General features: G+C 41.0%; 1 protein-coding gene across 1 annotated transcript in view; it reads right to left on the bottom strand.

Annotated features, from left to right (window-relative positions):
* Positions 1–1384: 1384 nt before the first annotated feature.
* Positions 1385–20905, bottom strand: part of CALY (calcyon neuron specific vesicular protein) — a 104489-nt gene continuing 84968 nt past the window's right edge. Inside the window, exon 5 of the mRNA XM_085607955.1 lies at positions 1385–5720. Within this exon, the coding sequence (XP_085464081.1) occupies positions 5517–5720 (204 nt within the window). The 3' untranslated portion in view covers positions 1385–5516. The remainder of the gene's footprint in view (positions 5721–20905) is intronic.

Here is a 20905-nt window from a genome sequence, read left to right as displayed (position 1 = left end):
TGATTCGTTGGAGCAGTGCAAGAAGAGCTAACAGAATATATTAAGGATGATGGATGATGGATGGCCTCAATTGAAATATGGACAAAAAGGAGCAGTATTAGTGACAAAAAAGAGAAAGTTATATGCTAGACTTTAGCATATTGCTTTGTCATTTAGAATTAAAAAACTAATTCAGAAAAGCTCCAACCTTCCAGTTAAAATTAAAATTTCAATTTTTCTATATTTGTTTGTGAATTATATAAAATATTTCATTGGTTATGTTTGTGTTTGATGGATACTTGTTTCTGTATTTTTGTCGGCTGTTTTGAAGTTTGAATCTTTGAAACTGCCAAGTCCAGGGTCCCCGGTTTCTAGCAATGGCTCAGTGGTGGACCCAGATTCCTGTAATCATTAGGTGGAGGATACACGCAAGTCAAAAAGTTAGGAACTGCTTTTGTAGAAGGTTTTTACATTTTTTTCAAGTTCTTTTTAGATCCATATCACCATTTAGCAGTTATAACAGTTTGGTTGTGCAAGTAACTTCTGCCAAACTAGGGTTTTCAAATTTCACAGAAGTCATGAGAAAGCCCCTTTAGGTGACACCTGCACTATCTGAAAGGTCTAATAATTACTCATGACTACTTTTATAGGGATTGGGCGTAGGGCAGCGCAGCAAGGTGACTTGCTGCGCTGCCCTACCCCAAACTGAAAGGGCAGGAATGCACCGTATTTATTTAATATGATGCACTGTTGTCCTTTACCCCAGCACTGATGCTGTTTCGGCAGCCTTGCACCAATGCAGGAACCCTTACACCATGGTGCAAGGGTGTCTATGTTGTTAGCAGGATTGTTTTTGTGTAGGAAGGGGCATCTTCCTGCACAAAATCAATCCTGAGAAGCATTTTCCTCTTTCTATGTGCGCTACAGAATGCGGGGGTATGGTGGTAGTTGACAGTCACGACTTGCTCACCTCCACCGCCCCCAAAAACAGTGTGGCCCGGGGCGGATCACCTCCCCCCTCCAGCTATGCCAATGACGCAGCGATTTGCGGTGCCTTACCTTACTCCATATCTAAGAGTCCATTCAAAGCCACGCAAAGTGGCTTTGCGTGTCCTCATAGATATGATTTTGTTGTTTGCGCCGTCGGAGGATCACAAAAAGTGACGCTCCGGTGGTGCAAGGGGATCATAAATATGCCCTTACGTTTTTTCACCTTTGTCTACTGTGCACGCACACGGGCTTATCCTGTAACATACACAAGCATTCATACCTTCGGGCCCCTGAGGGGTGGCCTATATCCTTTCTGTTGACAGCCTCCAACTCAGGTTATACTTGGAGTCAGATACCTGGCAGGGGTCCCTGAGAAAGGCCACAAGAGAATAAACAGAGACGGAGAAGCAGGGCCTACATTTATATGTTTTACTAACAGAAAAAATTCTCATCAGAACAATCATTTGGCACTTGAGACACATGGGTGTGCAGCTCTGTGAATGCGACAGATCACAAGTTCTATAAAAAAAAACATACAAAGTGTTGTTAGAGCAGCAACGCTTTCCAGGACAGATAGAACCCAGGCAGCGAAGGAGCTCAGAGCTGACTGCGTAAGGTCTGGGGAAGGAGAGAGTATTCGAAGCAGAGGAGAGAAGTGGGCAAAAGGGAATGACAGAGGGAAACATGGAGGTAATATATGGAGAGGGGGTCAGGCCACCCAAGTGTGAAGTAGCCAGGAAGGTAAGGGGAATGGGAAAGGAAGGGGAAGAGGAAGGAGAAGTCAGAGGAATTGTAGAGTGGGGCTGGGGTAGGAGGATGAACAAATGAGAAGTCAAAATAGGAAATTTTGAGGGGAGACAGCAAATAGGAAAAGTAATGGACAAGGAGAACAAGGGAGTGAAGAGGAATGAGAAAGAAAAGGAGAGGAAAGGAGAAGATCTAGAAATCAAAAAAAGTAGAGGGAGGTTTGAGTGGCAGGATAGAGCGTGAGAAGAGGAAAGGTGAAACAAGTGGAAGAGCAGAAGCGGTTTTGGGGTGAGACAGATAAGAGGAGTGCAGGGTATGTGGAAATGGGAGGCAGTGATTGACGTGAGGAGCAGGGGAGCAGAAGAGGCAATCCTACTCCAATGCATATAGGACTTAAGGTTCGCTGGGCAGGTAATGAGGAATCTTAACAGAAGCAATGGAGGAACATGTTCATCCAAGTCATGAATAGCGTTCAATTGGCAACAAAGATGCCACAGAGCAGCCAGTCCGAAGGGGATGACCAGGAACGAGGACATGGAGGATTTCAGAACCAGAATCCATCAATGATGATGGCTGGATTCCTGGAAGAGGTGGCAGTTCTCAGCTCCATCTTAGAATTCATAAATATTAGAGAGGAAGTCAAGAGGGCTGTTGTGGTGTCAGAAGTTGAGATCCAAGAAATGCATGACATGGGACTTATCGTTCCCAAGTGCTTCCAGCAAATGTATGAGCTGTGTTTAGTTTGGGTTTGGTTTGCCTATGCCCAACCTGCACCTTTATTATGAGCCAAATATTTATTTTGGTACATTTAATGACTCTAACATAATGCACCTTCATGCACTCCTTCATTTTTTCCTAACCTTGTTGGCAAACTATGGGGCATATTATCAAGAAACGGCGTTAAAATTATCGCCGCTTTAGCGGCAGGAAACTGCTGCTAAAGAGGCGATAATGGGCTTGATAATATGCCCTTGAGAATTCCCATAGAAGCCCATGTTCTGGTGTCAACATGGGCTTCTATTGGAATTCTCTGTGACATATTATCAAGCCCATTATCGCCGCTTTAGCGGCAGTTTTCTGCCGCTAAAGCGGCGATAATTTTAACGCCGTGCTTGATAATATGCCCCTATATATTTTTTTGCAGAACTGTTTGGGAAGGACAGCAGCACTTCTGATTCTGCAGCCCCAGCAAAGGGTGTGGTTATATAGATTCAAAATAGGACCCCAGGCATCTGCCATGCCCCGAAGCAGAGAGAAATGTCCTCCTATTGGCTGCTTTGAACCTTCTGGGTGGGGGCACACTTTCACAAGAATGAGTGGGTCTCCAAAGTGAGACCTGAGCACTGGCTAATATGTGGTGGTCCCCTCTAATTCAGGTCTCACCCTCTTCGGAGGGCTGCATTCCCACGACTAGTGAGCCCAAACAAGTTTACTGTGTCTTTGCCTTGTTGTTCACCTCTGCCCATCCTGAGCCCTTGTATGGCTTTCAGGAGTGGTGATCCTCTCTTTGCAGTTTGGGTCTGTGCCTGCTGACACCCTCAACACCTCAACGAATAAGAGGCCAGCTCAGACAGCTTCAAATCACCAGTCATGAATGTCAGCTTTGATATCGATCTATTTCACTTGTTCAAAGAAATCCATTTTTTGCTCCTGAAATATTTAATCGGAGGGAATTATAATTGCAATAAGTTACTTTCCCAAGTAGGGTTAGGTCTGATGTTTGAAAGAGTGGTCCCAATAACATCAGTGGTAGTGTAGAGTAGGTTGATCAGATGATGAAGATGATGTCAGAGATGGTGGCACCATGCAGATGAGCCTGAGGTTAGGTATGCTCACAGATAAGTCTGCTGATCAGGGCTACTGAGGTAAGATTAGTCCACAGTCAGTAGCCTGTAAATAAATGAAACTTTAACACACACAGAGCGGTAGTGACTACATTCGTGCTCGGTTATTTATTAGCTAAGGATTTCTGTACTGTCCTGGCTTGTTTGTAATGGGCTGCCACATTTGTCTGTGTACTGTAATGCGTTACTACGCTGCCACCGGGAACGGTGGATGGCAACATGCTGGCAGTAGGTGAAGCTGGCAGTGTGAGAGTGTGGTGCCCGTGGAGGCAGGGGGTGGCGCAGGCTTCCCTTAAAACAGTGGGGGGGTGGCACTAATGAATTTATTTCTATATTTTTACATATTAAGCACTGATATGGCACATTACTGACCCTTACATAGCCCTACTGGCCTTTAAGTGATGTCAGACATGTCACCTTTGGATGCAGTGGCGTAGGAAGGGGGGTGCGGTGGGTGTGGGCCGCCTCGGATGTCATCACTGAGGGGGTGACAAAATGGCAAAAATATGTGTTTTTAAAATAAATAAAAAATGGGGGGCTCACAACACTTTAAAAATATATATATATTATTTAAAACGAGTTTAATAACTGACAATTAATGAACCTCAACAAGTCAACATAATACGTATTGAAACTTTTTAGTTCAGTCAACAAATGCAACTAAACGCGGCTGAACCTGACACTGTATAGTGGAGAGCGTATTGATAAGGAAGGGGAGGGGGTGTTTCTTTCCACTGAAGTCTGTCTCTGCAGTTTGTACTTGAGCGAGATGTAAACAACCGGTGACTCATCATCACTCAACCCGCAACCAATCCTATCCGCTGCCGTGCTGGTCAGTCACCCCACGTCATTCTGTTGAGTTAGTTGTGCATTATTACTGAAGCTTATAAGTGCCGTGCTGAATTTATTTTTGTTACATTTTTTAGTTCATTGATTCATTGTGATCATCCTCTTCACTATGATATTGAGTTTGGTAAGTAACGTAAACTTTATGATGCATGCTATTTGTTTGTATTTGTACGTTAAGCCGGGGTGACAAGAAATTTTCTGCACCGGGTACCACCTGACCTTGCTAAGCCACTGTTTGGATGTGAGGACCTCCTTTGTTTAGCAGGTAGGTTGGACTGCTAATGTAGATGTGGAGGCTGTAAGCAACGGTGAGTGACAAGAAAAATAAATTAGAGAAAAATGAAATAATAGAAAGGTCAGGTTAGGAAGAAAAGCTCAGCGACTAGACATATGAAAGAGAATGTAGGGTGGAATGTCAGCTTTGAGTTACATTTCCTTTCTTGGTTTCACTGACTGTACTTAAGTGCTATGCAAAGAAACAGCCCGAACATCAAATAATACATAATTTGAAAATACTAACTCTTGTTTGCAAACATATAAAGCGGTAAAACCAAAAAGCACAAAAAACTCTGTCATTCGAGGGAGAAGCATTCCTCTGCCACAAAATGGTTTGAATCCAGGCAGAAGTTCTAAAGTCCCCCAGTCTTGGTCCTGGGGTGTCAATGTGGGAGTGGGAACACCGTGATAAACTGTGGTAGCCAAGGGGCTGTGATTTGGGGGCGAGAGATGAGGAGAGTTATAGGAACCACAGGAGGCAGCGTAGAGTGCAGGAGCAGCGGTCTGCTCTTCTACAAAACAAATACTGGAGTTTCAAAATATTACAGGTATCTCCTGGGAATGATCAATATGTAGTATTGGTGACACCTCCACCTACCCTTTGCTGCCCCTCTGATGCTCAAGGAGAGCACCTCTGTGGTCCGTGGCCTGCTTCTGGTTTAGAATTTACTTTCAAAAGCAAGTGCTGTGTGTATAATGCTTTTATACTGTCCCCCAAAGTATCTGCAGTACTCCAGTCGCACAATCCAGCCGCGCCTCTCAGGGTGGACATGCCACCTGCTGCTGAGAGGGACCAATCAAGGGCCTCGTCTCATCCGCCACCCCACCGACCTACTGCGGTGAGGCTGCTGGCTTCTCTTGCGCCTTGCCAGCCACCTTCTGGGTGCTGGGCACCGGAACCCAAGAGGATGTGAGCACAGGGGCACTCTTCTTGGCCTGGCTGAGGTGGCTGAGGGCTGTGTAGAGGCTTCCTCCAGGCCCACCATGTTCCTCGGCGTAGTACATCTCCATGGCCGCTGGGGTGCAGTGTTTATGCTAAGCAAGACAAGAGGTACACAAAAGTCTGTGTGAAGTTCAAGTTTGGGTTGATCGCTAATAAATATGCCATTTAAAAAATTTAATTTTAATTAGCAAACAAAGTACATTGAAATGACACAGTGTAGAAGGGATAAAATACTGAACAGATCTAATTAAAATGTAACAAATTAACATTTATATTGAAACATATAACTATGCACATATTTATATTTATTTTTATTAAAAAAGGGCGGAGGGGTACAAATATTCTAAATTTAAAAGGGAAAAACAGAAACCAAACATTTGAAAGGTAGAGCAGAAGGTCATTATTGGCCATGTGCCACTCCTTTGTCTTCAATGGAGCTCTTTACATTCCAATGTTTTAAGACAGATAAGAGCAACACAGTCATAACAGCAAATTATATTATTCCCAATAGTGTTACCGTTTTACAGCCCCCCATAATGATGATAAAAACCTTTTTTTCCATATTAGCCAATCTTGTGAAGTCCTTCAGCCACATTTCCTCTTGCGGCTTATGACTTGTTCATGTGTCAGATATGCACTGCCACCTTTTGTTCAGACCATACCAGAACAATGCTTTCTCAGGCCAGAAAACGGCCTTGGCTCCTAAGTGTCATGTGTCCTAGCTGAGAAAAACAACAAATGCCCCTTTGGAGCTTTTGTCTCTTCTGATCAATTCAAATTCTCACAAAGTTGGACTCCCAGATCAACCATAGACCATGCAGCACAGAAGAAGAGCAAACGCCTAGCCTTACGGTCATCACTTAAAACAAAAGAGAGAATGAAACCTCCCTAAAGAGCCCCATTTTGTGCATTCCTTCTGCCCCCTGCTTATATGGACTCTGGATGATCTCCTGCTTTTCCCTTGTGATTTTCACTACTGCTTCACACCCATGCCTATCCCAAATCGCTTTGGATTACTTTTTTTTGGTGTTGCTTTCTGCATGAAAGAGGAATTGTAATGTTACTCCAATGAGGCCGCCTGTTTTCATATTGAGGACTCTTCTGCTCAAGCTTCCTCAATTCGAAATACTACTTTGATCCTTTCTGTGACAGCCTCCTACCGTCATGGCTTACACTTGGTAATTGGTATCATTTTCCATAATACTGTCAACAGCAAATCTTACAACAATTTACCCCCAAAATAATTGTATTGTTCTTTTTTTCTTTGTCAATTTTTGTTCAAAATCAAGGGAACACAATTACTGCTTACATTTTAATATAAGCATTTCTAATGATGTGTGAGAGGACACACCTATAACTCTTTAAAAGGGCTGGCTTTCTAGGCACATTTAGACATCCTACACATTCATATATTGCATTTTCATTGTCTGAATTCTGTGGGACCAGATATGCAACCCAATAATAGATGATTGAATCTCCACTTCCAAGCTGAAATCAATACCTAGTGGCCTTCAGCCTCCCACCACAGTCTCATTTCATGACCTGTTGTTCCTACGTCCCACCACAGTGCAATATCATGATCATCCTCGGCTGGTCTTATGGTTCCTCTCTCAGGGTCCATATCACATAAAGCAAGCCATGCAAGTGCTAAATGAAGACACTCTCATTGCCTCTCTTTGGGGCTGACCCCTGTTTTAAGTAGAGGAAAATCTAGAGCAACGCTATTTTATCACTTAAGGCAATGGTAAATAGTTGTTTATCACAGGTACTTTAAAGGCATGTGCTGCTTTTGGCTGTATATGTAGAGGCATCTGTTCACATATCTAAAGTAAACAAAAGAATATAACACAATAACATACAAAAGATCCCACAACAACAATGTAAAGTAACAAAACAGTCAAAACAGGAACGCAACACACAATCCTAGAAACACAATATCACATTGCAGTAATGCTGCACAAAAATGCTGCAGCACACAAAACAAAAGAAACTATCACCACCACAACAAAATTACACACAACCAATGCACACAAACATTCTTGTCACACATTGCCACCTCCAGAGTCCTGTTTCCATAATACTGTGATAAAATGTGTTTAGAGCAAGCTCTGCCTTAGCTTACCACCAAAGACATGAAATGGAATCAGCCAGAAATGTTGTGTGATGCAGCCCCTTATCTCAAAGTTTAACCCCTTAATCCTAAACCCTCTAAAGATCCCTTTCAAACCTCATCTCACAACGTCTCCTCTCCAGGCTGATACTGTGAACTTGTGTCCAAAATGCAACTTCTTAGTTATCTCGTATATGATGTGTGATCAACATTGAAACCTATATTGATGATTGTAAGTAAAGTTCCTTGATAATGGAGAGTGGGAAGCGACTCTGAAGAGGGTCTGTGGCGACTACCTTGATCCAGCGGTTTTCATAGGGTTTGTGGAGTGGAGAGGCAATGATGCAAACTTTGCACAGTACATAATGGCATAATCAATGCTATATTGCTACTATGACAAAACCTCCATGCATTAGGATATCATGGCAAATCATAAAATGTGTAATTCTGTCCACTTGAAGGAGTAAAGTGGTGGATGCTCTTACTTGGATACCTCAGGAACTTCGAGAAACTGCTTTTGATTTTTTCTATACTTGAAATGAAAATATGGCATTTTTTTTAGCTCCCTCACAAAGGATCCTTCCTGATGATCAAGCATACTGTGCATGCTCCTCTGCCTCTGTCCAAGGCATTCTTGGAAGAAAAAAGGTTTCTAATACTAGAGGCCGCTATAAACAGAACTGAAATCAGGGGGGTATTTGATAAATGTGGAAGAGAAATAATCTAGATGCACACAATGGGATCAGTGCCTATTCTGAGCTGGTGGTTGCTGGATGCTGGTGTGTCGCACCGGCAGTCATTTTTTGGGACCTACACTTATTTTTTCCATGTCAGATAATACCCCGCGAGCAAGAGAGAGAAAAATCACACAAGCAGGTAAGAAGAAGGATGAGAAAGACAGAAAACTGTCACAAATGGGGATATCAGGGACTGCCAAGAGTGGGTTAAACGTGGTACCTGTTAGTGGATCAAAGAGGCCTGAGGTGAATTCAACACTAAGCAGTACTGGTATTTGGCACGCCATTTGTTAATAGTATTGCTGGAGCAGAACTTTGGGCACCGGCACTCATTCTTTTATAAATTAAGCACTGAATACAATCTGCTCAAAGTTAGACACCATTGTAATAACCTTAGCTCTGTAACAATCTTGCCTCTGAATAGCTGGGTGCCCACTACCAAATACTGAGAGTCTGATTTCCTATGGGCCTAATTAAAAATTGGTATTGGAAAATTCTCTGATTTCTGGAGGATCAGAGGAGACATCACCTGGCGTATTTTTGATACCATATGTTTAATATGGAGTTCCACCAGTGGACTCCGTAATATGTATCTATAGAGTGCTCTAATACCAAGGACGTGGGCTTCTAGGCTTTTGCTGTTGAATTAGCACTTTTTGCAGAAGTAAGTGTAATTTCCATTGCCATCCAGCTCTGAATAAGGCCCTCAGTTGATGATTAGAGGGATTCAAGACCATTTTGCCTGAAAGATAATCCTGAAGGAAGGAAACCCCAGGCACATGGAGGCTGCACTCTGGTCATTTTTTCCATTTGTTAGATTCTGTTGTAGTTCACTAAACATAATAGAAGACTATAATTCCTTTAGCTGAATCAGGTGTCAGTTAATAATGACACTATATTGTGCTAAGTGGAAAACTTTTTAGTGATTGAAAAGCATGTATCCTCTTATGAGATTAGGAGACACTTGAAGGAGGAGAGTGTAAAAGACCTGAAGGAAAACTCCATGGCAAATAGCTTTAGGCTCCAGAGATAATCAGTTTAAGGGACCTGGAGAGGAAAATGGAAGAGCTACATCTTACAATGAACACATCTGCTTTACAACAAATGCCAGTGTCACAGAGAGGGATTTGTGTATATGGACAGAAGGTGGAGCACAACATCAGCTAGATTGAGCAAGAGGGATGAAGCTGCGAAGATGGTTGCATATACACTGGGGATGCGGTGCATGTCTCCAGTGGGCAGAAGGTACATAATTCTTTTACTTACTAAGACAGACAGCTGTATGGATCCAGGACAAATAAATAGGACTGTCTCCAGGACATCCATTTGAAATCTCTTTCAACAGATGATTGCAGAAGACTAGAAAAGGCTATTACAACCCCAAAGAATAAGGCAGTTGTAGAGAGAACTCAATACAGGAATAGTCTAAAGTCTCATACAATATATCTTAACACTGTCAATGTTACAAAAATGAAGTTGTCTTTCTGACCCCCGATGTGAGGCATTCAACAGTGACCATGATAAGCAAAAGGATGGATCTTTAGATAGAGGTTTCTCTTACCAGCCCATTTCGCTACTCAGTGTAAACTGAAATACATTGGTCAAGATACCAACCAGTACAGGTTTTGGGTGGTGAAGTGGTTGGAGCACCCAGATTAATGTGCCTTTACACTAAACACATTGACAAAGCAAAACCTGTACAGGTTGCTGTAACACCACTTAAAGATAACAAAAAAACGTTCACCACCCCCCTTAAGTTGCCCTACATTTTCTCGCTTCTAGCACCAATAAACTTGGGGAATAAAGTGTATTGCCTGTACCAGACTCTTGTATAGTTTAACCTAGAGTACAGACCACAGTAAAAGGGCAATTGTAGGAAAAGCAGTGCAGCCTTACTATATTATCTCTTGAAAATAACAAAACATTTGACCTCTCTAAGTTGTCCTATGTTTTCTGTGTTCTAGTACAGATAAACTCTAGGAAAATGTTGCTTGCCTGTGTCAGTCTCTCGTTTAGTATAACCTAGGGTACAGGTCAGAATAAATGGACTATTATAGGAAAAAGTTGTGCTGGAAAGAAGTACCAGGCAGGAATCATCCTGGCCACCTTTGCTCTCTTTCCTGGCTTTGGAATCTTTCTTAGACAAGATCAAACATAATCACATATTAATCAATTTCAGGGCCCCCGAAAGGTTGGGAGAAGTAAGTCAGCAGACTAGGGTTTGCTCTTTGCTTATGGGATAGCTTTTTTCTTGGGATATCCTAGGGTTTCAAGACCAAGGCTGATGAGCGTGATCACATAATTTGGAAGACAGTGTGAAATGGAAATTATCTTGCAGATGTCAATCCTTTTGATTGCAAAGGTGTAAATGTCACATAAATTTAGTCTGCATTCTGAAAGAAGAATGAAGATCTTTCAAACACCTAGGGATACATAATACAAGGCTTCAGGACAAGTTCCTAATGTTTAATTTCAAAGCCTTCAAAGTGTGAAATGATGAGGGAAATTTCCACAGTACTATCTAAAGTAAAAACTACCAAAATGTGTGTATGCCTTACAAAATGTGACTTTTGAATGCTATTTCCGCCTCTAAGAAGGAAGATAGAGAGAGACGAGAAAACTACATTGGGGCCAGGTCAACCTTGATTCACACAGATGGTGCTGCACAGTTAGGTCTATGTGGAAGGATATGGTTTAAAAACACATCTTGAAGTTCAGTAAGTACTTTGAATTGCCAATTGCCAATCTGTGGATGTGGGTGCCCTGGCATAGGTAAGACATTGCTACTCCAAGAAAGAGGCAGATAGTGGAAGATTACTTTCAAACTCTGACATTTGGTTCACAAATGTTTGTCTCCACTAATTTCCCTTACACCGCAATAGCAATAGAAGATCACAAGGATGAATGAATGGGTGGTAGTGCAACTGCACAATTCTAAGTTCTGTTTCTAAACTGAACTAATTGAAGGGGTCTGTCAGATGGAATGATGAACTATGCGGGCATCCTATAGCTAAAATCTCTGATAGGAAATCTGAATTAACAGAAAGGAATTTTAAAAGCATCAGCAGTTCCACAATGCATTAAAAACATACACATGGTTTATAGTCCGCATTAGAGTTTTACTTCCTGGGATAAACATATGAACCTAAAACTATTGCATATTATTTGGTGCACTGCTGACTCTAATGTCAGATACACTACATAAATTAAAATAATTTAGGTCAGATGGAGAAGTGGCGATGGTGGGAAGTTCTTCTGGGGCACAGAGAAGTGAAATTCTAAACAAGATTGTGGTTGGGGCGGTTAAAATGTATCCAAAGAATTAGCAACTGCAGATCTTGACCAACTCAGATACACTGAACCCCTGTTTATATTGGCCTTTGTGCTTTAATTGACATAGGACCTGATTACAAGTTTGGCAGATGGGATACTCCATCACAGACGTGACGGATATCCCGTCCGCCGTATTCCAAGTTCCATAGGATAAAATGGAATTGTAATTTTGTGGGTGGGATATCCTTCACGTTTGTGACAGGGAAACCCTGTCCACAAAAGTCGTAATCAGGTCCATAGATATTAAATTGAGGAATAGACGTATCCAGCATGGAAAGTTTAATTAATAGCATTGATATAATTGTAAACTTTGAAAAAATGACCTACTTGAACATTAATCCCCTACAAATAGGAGAAAACCTCTGGCTCACATATGTCCTGTTACCACTCTTAAGTTGGAAAGAATCGAGCTCCTCTGAGGATTGGAATTTGAATCAGAGATCCGCACTGAGGCTCAGTGCGCATAAGAGTGAAAGAAGGTACAAGCCTGCAGTGTATTTTTGGCTGTATCTTCCTGAATAGAAGAGTTTAAACGAATTATTATCAGCCTAGACATCTGGCAGAAAGAGAATGTTCTGAGTTTTTTTGTGAAGTTTCTTTAAAAAAAGTATTTTTATTCCTCTCTTTCACGCAACACATTGGATTGGATGGTATACCTAGATATGTTTTGCTGAGGTGTCTGGAGTATGGCTATTGTAAGCATTTACAGGTTTTCTTGGTGCTCCTGTAGTTGTTCCTCAGAGAATGGTCTTGCCCAATTAAACAAAATCAAATATGTTGTTCTGTTGCACATCCTAAGTTGTTGCAAATCTCCCTCCAGCTGATTGGTGGCCAAAGGATAGCACATAAAATTACCTTTTCAATTTGACTCAAGAATTTCCCTAAATGATGCCATGCCATTTCTCTTCTGCCTGCCTTAGAAAAGAAGGCATTAGGAGTCACACTTACATTCTATGGTATACAAAAGGTGATGGATTGAATGCCTGAATTAATCTCACCCAATGGTAATTACTTGGAGATGCATCCCAGTCCACTGTTATCCCCCACGCTGTCTCCCCCAAGCTCCCTCCCCCGTGGTGGCTCACCACTTTAATGCCACAGCAGCTGCCACTGCAAAAGGTGGTATGGAGACGACTTGTATGGTTTATGTTTCTGCTTGGAATTCTCATTGGTCTCATGAGGGTGTTTAGGATATATCAAATAAATGATCGTGTTTTTAACTGTTATAACTAGCCTAACATTCTTTTTTTTCTTGTGGAAAATTAGGTTGTCTTGTGTTATGCTCAAAAATATAAGACATTAGATAACACAATACTTTCTCCCTTATAAGAGAAGAGGTAGTTTTTGTCTGGGAGCTGAATTTGCAACTCCCTGAAATATAGCTGAGTGGCATATGCTCTTGGCTTTCACTGCCAGACTATCAGTACAGAGCAATGGGTTTTTCCCCAGGAGGCTGGAAGGGTGGGGACGGTTTTGTTGCTAGGTGCCAATTTTGCAGCAGTGTTGCAAAATTGGCCCCAGTAAAAAAAAAATCAGCAGGTCACACTCACTGAGGAATAGGCCACGTTACAACACATGCGAATACATCGCATGCCATTACATTGCATGCCATTACAACGACCGCGCTGTTACATTGCATACCATTACAATGCAAGTCGTTACAACAACTTGCTGTAGCGGGCATGCTGGATTTCTGAATAGTATAATTTACTATTCCAACTCTAGTCTGTGCAACATTAGGGAAGGTGTTAGATTTTAAATCCAAAACCTTCTGCCCCCTACAGCAAGTTGTTGTACCGACTTGCGTTGTAATTGTTTGCAATATAACAACACGGTCATTGTAATGACCGCGTTGTAATGGTATGTGATGTATCGCATGCGTTGTAAGCGATGTTTCTCTCACGGAGTCACTTTCCAGCTCAGTTGCCTGTTTTTGTTTCCACGAAGACTAATGTCATGAAAATAAAAGATGGACAGTGCTGCACACAGCCACAGATGGTTATGTATGGCGGCAGAGAAAGGAATCACTGCACAGGCAGGCCTAGTCCAGACCCCGAGCAAGGAGGCCAGTAAGCAGCCAAGATAAGTGAATGCAGAGCTGCCAACAACTGAAAGTGTAGACATTGTACTCTTATGTGAACTGACAACTTGCCATTGCCAAGTTGTCAACTTACATAAGAATGACATATCTATACCCTGTGTTCCAATGCGTCACATTTCATGTCTTGTACATCTTGCCTGCAGCAGAGTGTTCATGATGGATATATGCAATCCATGTGAACTTTCCCATTCTCAGTCATTTAACAGGTATAAGGGCCAGTTATGCCCTGGCTCTCATTACAATGGTTGTGAGGTGGAATTGCTTCAAAGCCACAATAGAGAGGCAGCTAATGTACCTCTTCCGCAGTATCTGAGTTACCGACAGGTCACAATAGCCAGCCTTAAATGATCCTTGGTGGTCCATGTTGTCCATAATAAGGGTTCCCTTCTTGCGCACATGATCCCGTTTGTGATGGCTTCTACCTCATGCTAATATCCCTGAAACACCCATATTCTCCACCCTATCAATCCTACTTTTCAGGATGGCTACCTTTTAGCTTCTGCATTTAACAACTTTAATAGTAGTATGTTTTTTTGCCTTCTGAATGAATGCTCAGCACTATTGCTTGTACATCGTTTCACCACCACTACATGATAGACACAAATCTGCAACCAGATAAAAAATACTATTTAAAATGGGGTCTTCTCCTTTACAAGCACAAATATTTATTCAATTTATCTTTTCTTAAAAAACCTCAAACTCTAAAGAGATCCCTAATTTAAAAAGAGTCGCCCCAGTACAGTGCTTTTCATTGTTCATGTATAACAGAGGACAAGAGGTTTTATCAAGGAGACCTGTCTGTTCAGTTTTGTGCAGTACCTAGACTGCAGCTAAATACAGTTCCAAATGGTTTAAAAATAGGAAGCATTAACAAATAGGCTCTAATATATTAAATAAAGCAGAGTTTAGTGGGTATCCTGGTGCACTTTAAGGGCACCGTTTACTATGCTGTAAAAGTTAATGTATATGAATATACAATGAACACTGTGTGTTACACACCATTTGTTTCCAAACTTTTCTTGGGGGAGAACCCACCAACCCCCCTTGCAGTGGTCTGGATCTGACACTGTGCTCTGTATGGGGACAGGTCTGTCTTTTTTTGGGTTCTCTATAAGAATGTCTGTGGGCATGACTGGGTATCTTCGTGCATTGTAACATTATCATTTAATATGCTTTAAAAGTTAATACATTTAAAAATATAATGAAAAATGTGTTGTAGAATGCACAATTTTTGCACCTTTTTTTGAGGGGCGAACTCTCCCCTTCAAACATTCCTTGAACTGGTCAGGCTCGCTCGCTGCACTTGCTCTCTACGCACCATATGGGGGCTGGTCTGACCAATTTGTCAGGGCTGCTTTGGGTTCAATCTAGATGTAGGGATACCAATTATGGATGGGCATACACGCGTAGTCTGGTCTCTAACTGCATTCCTTTGCCTGTTCTATTGTCTATTGTTTTGGAAAACTACCCCAGGCAATAAGATAATATACTTTCAAATTCTGCCCACTCTAAGGTTTTTATTGATGGGAGATGAACTTCACTGTCCATGGTCGAGGAGCCAGTTGGTTTTGGGAGTTTTGCTTCTCTGTCTTTTTGCAAGCAATTTTTAAAAAGATGGCATTTCACATCTAAGGCTGTACCACAGAGACCCATCAGTAGGGAAGGTGGACTAGATATGTATTTCTGATGCTAACCGTATTACATGGCCTGTAAGGATTTTTGTCCAGTTATTTCCACTTTTTTTTTAGCAATCCTTTTGAAGCAAGTTTTGTCAAACGCAATTGCTTGGCACTCACATTAGGAAAGGAAGACCTATTGACATATCTAATTCTTGACTTTTATTTAAAAGGCATAGCTCTTTTTAGACAAAATGTTTATTTTTATTTTGTAATTTTGTATTACCTGCATCTGAGTTTCTAAATCTACCTCACTCTTCTACGGTAAACCTTGACTGTTTAATATTGTTTCTCTTGGAAGTAAAAGCCTAAAAAGGTGGCACTTTGGCCTTCACTGATCTTGCAGTAGTACCCAGTTCATGGGGATCCAAAAGCAACAGTTGTTTTACATATCCCACTGTTGTTCCTAAATTGACAAGGCCCTGAGAATTGGCTTGGCAGCAACCCTTTGTTAAGCTGCTTTCTGTCCAAAAAACTAGATTAAACCCAAGCTACCAAGTGTCCAAGGCTAGAGCCTAGAATCCGTCTGTAATGCCTGTAGAAAGTGATCGATACACTGCACATAGTATGGGTCATCTGAGGTGCCTGATTTGAGCCCCTGCAGGCAATCTTCCTCCTCACTGCTTACTGGAATTCAAGAAGGCTACCTGAAACCTTCAGCTCAAAGGGTGTGCAACAAGAGGAAGTACTTAGCTCACTTATAGCCTTGGCCATTGCAACCGACTCTAGGAAGAGGGCCTATGAGGAAGGGAAGGACTCAAGAATGAGAAAGAGGATATTTGTCGGAAGGAAGTGGAGACACCGGAAAAGAAATGTTTAATTTGCTCATGCACTCTCCAGAAGTCACAACAAAACTAGAAAAGCCTTACTGCCAGAGAGCTGGTCATTGCAAAATGAGAAGCAGAGTTCCAAGTCTATGAAAGAAAAACATGCTGGCCCCAACTTCCCATGAAAGTTGTCACCAGTTATGCCACTGTCGACAATGTAAATATATGCTTTTCACTGATCAAACCAAAGGTTACAGGGTCGTTAAAGTTATGCTGCTTTTTACCCATAAAAAGCTATAGAAATTGAGCAGTTATAGTTATACTTATAGTTATACTTATGTTAAGAAACAATGACTCGTTGCCTTAAGTTACTTAATGGCACAAGTTATTGTTTCTTCAGATAAGTATAACTATAACTATAACTGCTGAATTTCTATGGTTTTGTATGGGCAAAAAGGCAGCGTAACTATAATGATCCTGTAACCTTTGGTTTTATCAGCAAATTTCAATGTTTTTTTTCTGCTGGGGCCAAAGTTCACAGAGGATTTGCGGATAGAAAAATGCAGCGATAATCCCCCCACAATTTTAGAGTGGGAAGGGTCCCTCAGGGACCCCTCTAGGTGTCCTTTGGGGTCATGATACCTGTATCCTGCCCCTTCTATCTGTTTTACAGTGTATTTTCACCGCACTGAGCCAATGTGTGGAAACATAATGTCAGCTGCAACTTTTCTTTCAACCTACGGCCAGCCAATCAGGGTCTTCCTTTCACCTCCAGATTTGTGGATAATTTGTAGGTAGATCTGAGAATTATCACGTCTCCAGACATACAAATTTGTTTTCCACTTAATATCTTCCAAACTACTGGACAGATTTACACCAAATCACAAAATACACGGTCGTCATACAAAGACCTAGCTTCCTGCCAAATTTGTTGTAATTCTGTCCAGCGGTTCGGGCTGTAGGCTTGTTCAAAGGTCCTATGTGAATTAACAAGGGAAAAACGTGTTTGGGACCCCCCCCCCACACTTTTTTCCCATTCCGAAACTTTACAGACTCCATCTGAAGTAGGCAGCTGAAAATGAGCTCTTCCCATGGAAACTAGGTTGCAATTAAAACTACCTACCAGCAACTGCCAGTAGGGAATATATATTTATTCACTGAAAAAAACAAAGATTACAGGAACGTTATATTTAGGTTCACCTTTTAGTGACACAAAACCATAGAAATTCAGCAGTTATAGTTATACTTCTTATGGTAAGAAACTATAACTCGTGGCCTAAAGTTACTTAACAGCACAAGTTATGGTTTCCTCAAATTAGTATAAGTATAACTATAACTGCTGGATTTATATGGTTTTTTGTGTGTAAAACGTGAACCTAACTATAACTTTCCTGTAACCTTTGTATTTTTCAGTGAATTTCTATGGTTAATATATATTTACAGTACGTTAATTCAACCACTGCCATGCATGCCTAGATATATACATTTGTTTTCCTTTAATAACTCCGTAACTACTGAACAGATTTACACCAAATTACAAATAGGGCTCTTTGTAGACCAACAACTACCTTTCTGCCAAATTTGGAATAATTCAGTTCAGCAGTTTGGGCTGTAGCCGTGCTTAAAGATTGCAAAATACCCATAGACATTGCATGGGCAAAAATTGTTTTGGGACCCCCCCCCTTTTTCTGTGCCCCCACTTCATGAATCACCCCAAAACTTTCTAGACAGCAGCTGAACAAACCTGTGTGCTAGTTTAGAAAATTTCATGAAGATTCATTAAATGGCACCAAAGTTATTAGCGAAACAAAAAATGCTTCATCTATGGGAAAAGTTTGTCCTAACTATAACTACCTTCTCCCATGCAATGTAAAATTCCCACATGCTCTCACTTCATTCTGTCAGTGCTGGGAAGCTCACATATGGGCAGGTGTGTGCTCTATAAATATTTATTATTAATGATAATAATAATAATAATAATACCTACTGGCTATTGCCAATAGATGATATATATATATATTTTTAATTATTTACATTTTTATAAAGCGCATCACTCATCCCATTGGGATATTACAGCACTAGCATAGCTCCCTAGCATTTCTTGAGGCATACAGTAGTGGTGGCACCAACATCATTATGTCCTTAAAAAATATGTTTTAAACTTTTTTCTGAACCCAGATGATCTTTGATGAGACGTAAGTCTATAGGTAGTTTGTTCCACTGTACAGCTGCCTGATATAAAAATGAGCAGCCTCCTTCTCTGACTTTCTTTAGTCATCTTGTGTTTGCTAATGTAAGATTATGGGATCTCAGCTCACGTGAAGGCTAATAGAATTATTCTCTGTCTTGCAGAATAATAGGGCCATTTTTAAGCTAACTTTGCTCTTTGACACATCAGCAGCCAATGTAAAGTCTCCACACAGGCAGATGTCGAACTGAATCTCACCTTACTGCAGACCAATAGGCCGCTGCATTCTGAGTAACTTACAATCGTGAAAACAGATAGTCTGCCATGCCTACATATAAGGTGTTCCCATAGCCCAGTCTACTTGTTATGAAAGCCTGAAATATGGTTTTTCTCCAGTTGTCAGGAATCCGCTTAAAAAGTCTCCTTTGCAATTTTAAAATGGCAAAACATTTGCTAAAAGGGGCCTTTACTTGTTCTAGTATAGATAATGAATTATGTGCAAGGACTCCTAGACTTTTCGCTACCTTCTTGGACTCTGGTGTGATTCCCAGTGGGGTAGGCCACCATGAGGAGTCCCAGAACAGATTGGCCCACCCAAAAAGTAGACTCTCTGACTTCTCAGCGTTCAGTTTTAGACAACGCTTGGTCATCTAGTTTGTGGTCTCTAATTAACAATTAACCAGTTTGTCCTCATATCTTTCTTTATTTCTATAGCTATCATCAACTGTGAATTATCCCCTTAAGCTCAGATGTCGAATCTCAATTTTTTTCACAATCCTAGCCAGGGGGGCAAACATATACATTAAAAAGTGTTGGACTCCACATTTGACTGTTTTTGGACATGATGTAAAAGGGCCTTGCTGTACTGTCTGAGTTCTGTTTCGTAGGAAAGAGCTAAATCATTGCAGAGTTTTAGAGTGAAGTCCACTTTTCATCAGAAGTCCATGTGATACAGTATCAAATGCCACTGACAAGTCTGTTAGGATCAGGGAAGCAGCTTTGTCCAGATCCACTAATTATTTGATGTTGTCACTCACAGCTAAGAGTGTGGCCTCAGTACTGTTTTTAGCTCTGAAGCCTGTTTGAGAGGGGGCGTAAGAGATTGTTACTCTCCAGATAAGTGATCAGTTGTCTGTTGACCAATTTCTCCAAAATGTTAGACATATAAGGAAGCTGAGAGATTGGCCATTAATTAGAAAGAATGGAAACATCCATGCCAGCTTTTTTTGTCAGGAGGAATACCAATGCTTGTTTCCAGAACTCCTGATACACTTCTTCGTCTAATGATAGATTGAATATCTTTGCTAGGTATGGGCATAGTATAGTTGTTAAACGAGAATAAATAAAATGTACACATGGGTCCCGAGGAGATCCAGAGTTTTTCTCTCTTATTAATTTCTAAACTTGTTCTTCCGTAATAGTTTCAAATAATTATAAATGCGAGGTTACATTCGGATGAGTTCCCAGAGATTCCCAATTTAACTCCTATCATGCTGGTTGTGTTTTAAATGTTGAAAAGATTTTAGAAATGTTATAGTTAAATACGTCACTGACTTCTGCACAGTGGACTCCAGAGGAGGTTAGCACTTTGGAAAGAACGGTCAGATTGGCAAGTTCTTTCACTATTTAAAAAGTTCCTTAGAAGAACTACTATTTTCTTCAATCCATTTCACATGGTATTCTTTGTTCGTTTGTTTGAGCGCTTTGTGATATTTATTTAGTTTAGTATTTATTGATCTGTCTAATGCATTTTTGGAACGTCTCCACCTATAGTCCAGAGATTTACACTTTCTCTTCATTGTTCTGAGTTCAGGCGAGTACCATATTTCTGAAGGTGGGTCTCTGGTTGGCTTTTTGGGTTTTCCGTGGAGCACAATGGTCTAACCCGTTTATAATTGCTATGTTTAAATTATCTACACGATTGGCAAGTGACCACTCTTGAGCATAAACTGGTTGCAAGAACTGACTTGCAAATGAGTCTGAATTTATAAGGCTCCAAGGTCTTTTCATACATCTATCACAGGCATTTCTGTTTAAAGACTTGTTGTGGGGGAAGATAACGAATACAGTTGGCTATAATTTGAGCAGCATACAAACATGTGACGAGGTGATTAATAATACAAGAAATATTACAATTTTGCCACAAAAATGTCAAAAAGCATAGGGAAGAAGAAGCAACAAGAAGCAACTTCAAATTTGTTTGACGAATCAGATAAACCTGAGGTAAACTGTAACCCTAGAGGCACAACCAGCACACAAGTGAATCTTACCCAAAACCCTAAAAGGCTAGAAAAGTTAAGCAAGTTTAAAATGACCAAATAGTGGAAAAGTATTATTTTGCTTAGGAAGGAATCACCCATGGATT

This window comes from Triturus cristatus, chromosome 1_2 (assembly GCF_964204655.1).
Source record: "Triturus cristatus chromosome 1_2, aTriCri1.1, whole genome shotgun sequence".
NCBI lineage: Eukaryota > Metazoa > Chordata > Amphibia > Caudata > Salamandridae > Triturus > Triturus cristatus.
This window is presented reverse-complemented; position numbering and strand designations above follow the sequence as displayed.